The sequence below is a fragment of the Dendrobates tinctorius genome, unplaced genomic scaffold, assembly GCF_039654945.1.
Source record: "Dendrobates tinctorius isolate UK_male_01 unplaced genomic scaffold, ASM3965494v1 ptg000102l, whole genome shotgun sequence".
Lineage (NCBI taxonomy): Eukaryota > Metazoa > Chordata > Amphibia > Anura > Dendrobatidae > Dendrobates > Dendrobates tinctorius.
This window is the reverse complement of record NW_027361770.1, coordinates 16,026,906-16,035,000: the sequence shown is the minus strand read 5'-3', so window position 1 is coordinate 16,035,000 and position 8,095 is coordinate 16,026,906. Positions and strand designations below refer to the sequence as shown.

General features: G+C 48.5%; 1 protein-coding gene across 3 annotated transcripts in view; it reads left to right on the top strand.

Moving 5' to 3' along the window:
- Positions 1-7,876, top strand: part of INO80C (INO80 complex subunit C) — an 88,527-nt gene extending 80,651 nt beyond the window's left edge. For 2 of the 3 annotated variants that reach the window (XR_012234513.1, XR_012234512.1), the window contains exon 5: positions 7,413-7,552. Coding sequence is in view for 1 of the 3 variants with exons in the window: in XM_073587764.1 (XP_073443865.1) it covers positions 7,413-7,544 (132 nt within the window). In the remaining 2 variants the exon portion in view is untranslated. Of the gene's footprint in view, positions 1-7,412 lie in introns of all 3 variants that reach the window. The other variant, XM_073587764.1, reaches the window with a different exon arrangement.
- The last annotated feature ends 219 nt before the right edge of the window (positions 7,877-8,095 follow it).

Sequence of the window (8,095 nt, the reverse complement as noted above, 5' to 3'; positions counted from 1 at the left end):
AAAACTTTTTCCTCAATGCATTTTGTCAGGAACACCGCACTGAACTTGCTCACTGAGCCAGTGCGCGTGTCCTGAGTAAAGCGAACTGTGCTCAACGATACCTGTGGAGCGGGCAGCAGCCGAGTAGATGCGTACCTCAGAGCCGCAGGACCTGAAGCACGTGACTGCTAGGGGCGTGGCCTAAACTCCAGGGAGCTAGGAGCAGCAAGAGAACGCCTAGCAGGGTAACTGCGAGACAAAGTTACCAAGGGGCATAGACAGGGAGAATAGTCAGGACGTAGCCAATGAGTCATACACAGAGATAGCTGCAAGGTACAAGAGGGGCGAGCAGAGAGTAGTCAGGTCACAGGCAATGAGTCATACACAGAGATAATAACGCAGTACAGAATCAACAGGCAAACTCACAACGGGAAACAGAACTGGGTCAGAACCATATAAACAAGCTATAACAGCAAACAGGCACACAGGGGTCAGCACACTAGGCCCAAGGCAAAAGTATAACTGGCAGGGATTGAAGCTTCCCAGGGGTTTAAGAAGCTCTACCAGAACCAGAAAGAGGCCACCATCATTATCCCCATGTGTGCAGGTCAAAACCTGCACTGAGCTCCAGACATTAACCCCTGACGTGCAGCTCAAAAACCTGCACTGGGATCATGACAGTACCCCCCTCTCAACGGGGGCCTCTGGACCCCCAGGCTTCCCCGGGTACTTGGCATGGAAAGCCCGAATAAGGCGATCTGCATGTACAGAGCGAGCAGTGACCCATGAGCGCTCCTCTGGTCCATATCCCTTCCAGTGGACCAGGTACTGCAAAGAGCGGCGCACCCGCCGAGAGTCCACAATATGTCCGACCTCATACTCCAATTGACCCTCCACCAGCACTGGAGGAACAACAGACTGAGTCCTCTTTGACAGACCCTGCGGGTTTCAACAGAGATTTATGGAACACATTAGATATTTTTAAAGAAGCAGGGAGGCGCAACCTATATGCCACTGGGTTGACTATCTCCATAATCTCGTATGGACCAATGAACTTTGGTCCCAACTTAGCTGATGGTACCTTTAAGTTGATGTTACGTGTGGAGAGCCAGACCTTCTCTCCCACCTGAAACATGTCTCCCGAAGTTCTCTTTTTGTCAGCAAAATATTTGTATCTCCCCTGGGCCCGATAGATATTACGCCGGACTTTAGCCCAGAGGTTTTTTAACCATTGAACGGACCCCTCTGCCCCTGGACAACTGGAATCCACCCATGAAAACTCCCCAAAATGCGGATTAAACCCTTAGTTAATCAGGAATGGGGACATGTTGGTGGACTGACTCACCCGATTGTTAAAAGCAAATTCCGCCAACGGTAACGCATCACACCAATCCTCCTGTCTGGCGGAGGTCAGACACCTGAGAATTTGTTCCAGAGATTGATTGGTGCGCTCTGTCTGACCATTACTCTCCGGGTGATATGCTGACGAGAAGGAGAGTGAGATGCCCAATTTCATACAGAACGCCCTCCAAAATATGGCCACAAACTGCACACCTCTGTCAGACACAACATTCAGGGGTACCCCATGCAATCGGACCACATGCTGCATAAACAACCTTGACAATGTTTCTGCTGAGGGTAATGCTGCCAAGGGAATGAAATGGGCCTGTTTAGAAAACCTTTCTACCACCACCCAGATCACGGTATTACCCCTGGAAGGTGGAAGGCCGGTAATAAAATCCATGGAAAGATGAGTCCATGGCCTATCAGGAACCGGTAAAGGTATGAGTTCCCCAGCCGGTCGGTTATGCGACCTTTTGGAACGGGCACACATGCCACAAGCAGAAACAAAATCCTTGACATCGGACCTAAGTGAAGGCCACCAAAAAACCCTGGCTAGTGCCTCTCTAGTGGCCGTGATACCTGGATGAGCACTAAGCCTAGACTCATGAAACTTCTGCAGAAGTCTAGGCCGCAACGAATCTGGAACAAACAGTTTATCCTCTGGCCTGGTTGCCGGAGCTAGGGCCTGAGCCCTTAGAATTTCTTGTTCCAACTCAGTTGAGACCCCCGCTACTACCACCCCTGGGGGAAGAATGGAGGACGGCGGCTCGGGGAGACACTGGATCAAAACTTCTGGACAAGGCATCCGCTTTAACATTTTTGGACCCTGGTCGAAAAGTAATGGAGAACTGAAATCGTGAAAAAAAAAAAATGACCAACGGGCTTGTCTAGTAGTAAGCCTCTTAGCAGATTCAAGTTATGCCAAATTTTTGTGATCCGTGACAACCGTGATAGGGTGAGCCGCCCCTTCCAAAAAGTGCCTCCATTCCTCAAACGCCAGCTTGACCGCAAGAAGTTCTCTATTGCCTACATCATAGTTTTTCTCAGCTGAGGAGAACTTCTTGGAGAAGAAGGCACAGGGTTTGAGTTTGGTACGGGTGGCCGGACCCTGGGACAGCACAGCCCCCACCCCCACTTCAGAAGCATCCACCTCCACAATGAATGGTTTGGACGGGTCTGGTTGTACCAACACTGGGGCAGACATGAAACATTTCTTTATCACTGAAAAGGACTCCTTAGCGAGTACAGACCAATTTTTTACATCAGCGCCCTTCTGGGTAAGATCCGTGAGTGGTTTAACCACTTGTGAGAAACCTTTTAATGAATCTTCGATAATAGTTCGCAAATCCTAAGAAGCGCTGGAGCCCCTTGAGATCTCGAGGCTGAACCCAGTCAGTGATCGCCAGCACCTTCTTAGGATCCATACGAAACCCCTCACAGGACACAATCAACCCCAAAAAAGACAGTTCCTGTACAAAAAACGAACATTTTTCCAATTTAGCGAACAATTGGTTCTCCCTGAGTCTCTGGAGAACTGTCCTTAGATGTTGCAAGTGAGATTGACTGTCCGGGGAATACACCAAAATGTCATCCAAATAAATAATAACAAAACGGCCTATCAGGTCAGAAAACACCACATTGATGAAATTCTGGAAAATAGCGGGTGCATTAGTTAACCCAAATGGCATAACCAGGTTCTCAAAGAGTCCTTCTGATGTGAGGAATGCAGTTTTCCACTCATCCCCTTCCCGAACCCTTATTAGATTGTAGGCCCCCCGCAGATCTAACTTGGAGAACCATTGGGCCCCCGCTAACTAGTTACATAAGTCTGGGATGAGGGGAAGCGGGTAAGTGTTCCTAACCGTTATCTTGTTAAGTTCTCGAAAGTCGAGGCACGGCCGCAAACCACCATCTTCACAAAGAAGAATCCTGCTGCCACAGGTGACACAGAAGGCCTGATATGCTCTTTGCGGAGACTCTCGGCTATGTACTCCTTCATGGCTTGGCGCTCAGGCCCAGACAAATTGAACAATCGAGCCTTAGGTAACTTGGCTCCGGGTACTAAATCAATGGCACAATCGTAGGGTCTATGTGGTGGCAGTGCCTCAGCCTCACTTTCAGAAAAAAGTCTTCGAAATCCTTCAGGTACTCCGGAATACCTTCCAGACCGACAGATGACACAGACACGGATTTAACAGTGTTAACAAGATGTCCCAGGTTACCACATTTATCATTGCATCCCCATTGAGTGATTTCCCCTGTAACCCAATCAATGGTAGGATTATGGCATTGAAGCCAAGGCATCCCCATTACCAGTCCTGCAGGCAAGTTATCTAGCACAAGACAACTTAGTTTTTCCACATGAGTAGAACCCACTTTTAGCGAAAAAAGTTGAGACTTGCAACAGATACCGCCCTGGGTAAGAGGAGACGAGTCAATTGCCACAAGTTTAACAGGATCCTAAAGCCTGACTCTCCCTATCTTATTGAGAGTCATAACTTTGGTATCAATCAGATTCACAGCAGAACCACAGTCAACAAAAGCAGTAGTCTGAACAGGCCATAACCAAGTTCCAGTTCCACCTGCAGCACCATTTTTGCACGTGAGGAAAATTGTACCTGAAGGTCTGGGTAGCCTTCTCGACTACTACCCAGACCTAGTCGTTTCCCGCCATCTTGGAGGATTACGAACAGGAGGGGCAATCCTTCTTCCAGTGTCCGGATTCCCCACAATAGAAGCACAACTGCTTCTCCCGGCGGCGTCTTCTTTCTTTTTCCTCACAGGTGACAGCGCTCACCTCCATAGCCACAGGAAGAGTTCGGGTCTCATTTCCACTGAAGAATAATGGTGTTTTCCGTTGCATAACGCCTCTAGCCCGCAGTCTGTGATCCATGCGAACCGCTTGGGTCATGGCATCCTCCAGGGAGTCAGGCGGAGGATGGAGTGCCAAAGCATCCTTCAGAGGTTCACACAGGCCTCTGTGGAACAGCCGCCGAAGGGCGGCATCACTCCAGGAAATCTCGGCTGCCCAACGTCTGAATTCAGTACAGAACCATTCGGCCGAGTGCTCCCCCTGACAGACACTCATCACCTTGTCCTCAGCCAACCGCACTCTATCAGGCTCATCATAAATAAGCCCTAAGGCTTCAAAAAATGCATCCACAGACATTCTCTCAGGGGCAGAAGAGGAAAGCGAAAATGCCCAGGCTTGTGGGGACCCCCTAAGCGGGGACAGAACTACCCCCACCCTGTTTCTCATCCCCAGAGGAGCGGGGTCTCAAAGAGAAAAAGAGCTTACAGCCCTCCTTAAATGCCCTGAAATCATCTTTGTTACCAGAAAACGTATCTGGCAATTTTAGCCGGGGATTCGGGTGGGACCAAAATGACATCTTTATTCCCCACCTGCTGGAAGCCTGCGGAAAGTACCCCCTGAACAGAGTCCTCAACCCGCCGTTGAGACTGGGCCAGAGCTTAGTGTTCCAAATTAAGCTTCTGCAGTGACTGAGTCAAGCATTTCACCTGCTCAGATAAACCACACATTGGGTCCATGCTGCAGAAGTGAGGAGAGAAAAAAAAATTGCAGGCCAGTTATAATGTCAGGAACACCGCACTGAACTTGTTCACTGAGCCAGTGCGCGTGTCCTGAGTAAAGCGAACTGTGCTCAACGATACCTGTGGAGCGGGCAGCAGCCGAGTAGATGCGTACCTCAGAGCCGCAGGACCTGAAGCATGTGACTGCTAGGGGCGTGGCCTAAACTCCAGGGAGCTAGGAGCTGCAAGAGAACTCCTAGCAGGGTAACTGCGAGACAAAGTTACCAAGGGACATAGACAGGGAGAATAGTCAGGATGTAGCCAATGAGTCATACACAGAGATAGCTGCAAGGTACAAGAGGGGCGAGCAGAGAGTAGTCAGGTCACAGGCAATGAGTCATACACAGAGATAATAACGCAGTACAGAATCAACAGGCAAACTCACAATGGGAAACAGAACTGGGTCAGAACCATATAAACAAGCTATAACAACAAACAGGCACAGGCACACAGGGGTCAGCACACTAGGCCCAAGGCAACAGTATAACTGGCAGGGATTGAAGCTTCCCAGGGGTTTAAGAAGCTCTCCCAGAACCAGAAAAAGGCCACCATCATTATCCCCATGTGTGCAGGTCAAAACCTGCACTGAGCTCCAGACATTAACCCCTGACGTGCAGCTCAAAAACCTGCACTGGGATCATGACACATTTCAATGGGAAAATGTTGCCATAGGGAAACATGCCCTGAGGCGATTCAAATGGCAGTTAAGCTTACTATGCCAATGCCTACGAACTTTTCATGACCCCTCCAGGACAGAGTTTCTAGCAGATATCAGCTCTTAAAGCGAAACCCACAGCATAAATGCAAATCTAGCTTCATCACATGACGCATGAGAGAGAGTGTGCGTCAAAGTGGATTTAGAAGCCCAGTGAGCCAAACTGGCTCTTAAAGGGCCGACGCGCCAAAGTGATTCTTAAAGGGACGGCGCACCGAAATGAGTCTTAAAGGGCTGGCGCTCCAAATCGAGGCTGAGCCACCCCGGCCTCCAAATCGGAGGCTGATTGACCCTGGCCTACAAATCGGAGGCTGAGCCACCCTGGCCTCCAAATTGGACCCAGAGGGGCCCCGTCCACCAAATTGGACCCAGAGGGGCCCCGTCCACCAAATTGGACCCAGAGGGGCCCCGTCCACCAAATTGGACCCAGAGGGGCCCCGCCCACCAAATTGGACCCAGAGGGGCCCCGCCCACCAAATCGGACCCAGAGGGGCCCCGCCCACCAAATCGGACCCTGAGGGGCCACACCCACCAAATCAGACCCTGAGGAGCTCAGGCCACCGAATCAGATCCTGAGGGGCCCCACCCACCAAATCAGACCCAGTGTGGCCCCGCCCACCAATTCGGACCCTGAGGGGCCCCACCCACCAAATCAGACCCTAATGGGCCCCACCCATAAAATCGGACCCAGAGGGACCCCGGCCACCAAATTGGACCCAGAGGGGCCCCCGCCCAACAAATCGGACCCAGAGGGATCCCGTCCACCAAATCGGACCCAGAGTGGCCCCGCCCACCAAATCAGACCCAGAGGGGCCCCGGCCACCAAATCAGACCCTGAGGGATCCCATCCACCAATTCAAGCCCTGAGGAGCCCAGGCCACCCAATCTGATCCTGTGGGGCCCCACCCACCAAATCAGACCCTGAGGGGCCACACAGGCCAAAGTGGCCCCCGAGAGGCACCCACAGTTAAAACGGATCCCGAGTTGAAAGTCTTGCAGGGGCAGCAGGCAAGTCTCTCTTAAAGGGGCAGCCCGGGCACCATTTCAAAGCACTATCTGTACTTCCGTCAGGAAATACGCATCTAGTTTCCTTTACAGTTCTGTGGATGAAAGCAGTATAAGTGGACAAAAACCATGCGCTGAATCTGAGTCACTAGATAGATACACTAGTCATTGTGTATCCCATAAGTTCACTCCGTAGCTGTATCTTGGTTTTACTAATTTTATATATTTAATGATTAGATGCACAGTGTTAGCAGAAATTCATTTGTTCGTACACTGTATTTTTCCTATTCCAGTTCTGCAGTTTTGGATCCTGCTATGGTTTAATATGCTGCTGGGCAAACCTATATCTATATCTCACATATCACACACACACACACACGTGTGTGTAAATATGTACATGTGAGAGCTTTATCTATCGTTATGAATGAAAGGCACCCTTATCCGTCATATGCTATGCCACTGATGTCCAGATATCAAATATGATGGAATTTGCATTGGAGATTTGTGAACAGAGTCTTTGGCACAGATGTCAAGACAGCTTAACTGAAAACATTTTCACTAGCACGAACCCACATAAAGTTTCTAGTTTCAAACAATCGAATCTTAAACACCCAGTCGGTCTCTCTGAAGTGCTTTACCAATGATTGTGTGATACAGCATCTAGGACAGGTGTTTGTGACCTTATGCTGTTTAGCTATTTGAGAAGATGAATACAGTACAGTTGCAGTGTAAGCTGTTGTTTTCCTTCTTATTGATGGTTCTCCTTTTTGTTTCCTAGGCCAGTTATACGGACCCACAAACCAAGCTACGGTTCAGTACAATCGAGGAATTCAATTACATCAGAATGCTTCCCACAGATGTTATCACTGGATACTTGGCTCTCAGAAAAGCAACCAGCATAGTACCATAGCAATGTATTCCAACTTTTAATTTAATGTGAAAACAACAATTTGTTTGAGTAGATTATTCTCTCTAATACTAACTTGTTACCCACTGGATTAAATTCACACTAAAATGGTAAACTCCCACATTCCCAATAGTGGTGGCCATAGGCAGCTAGAATGTATTAGGAGAGCAGACCGGTTCTCATTAACTTGCCTGGTTTCTACTTGTATTGTAACAAATTATGAAGCATTTTTTATTTTTATTATATTCCCCACAAATTTAATATACGTTTTTGAAATTTGTCTGTATTATGAATTTGAAGAAATGAATTTATAAAAAATGTGTATCTAAAAACCACATGGTGTAATTTGTTTTTGTATTTTAAATGTTTATTGCCTTTTTTAATATTTGTACAAGAAAAGCATGTAAGTCAATTGTGTGGGAATGTATGAGAGTTGTATTGTCATTTAAATATTTTTATTCAGTCACCCATGATGGCACCACGAGAGGGGATTTGCCCTTCAAGGTCAGAAAACCTTCAAGATAAAAATGGCGGCTCCTCTCTCCGCATCAGTT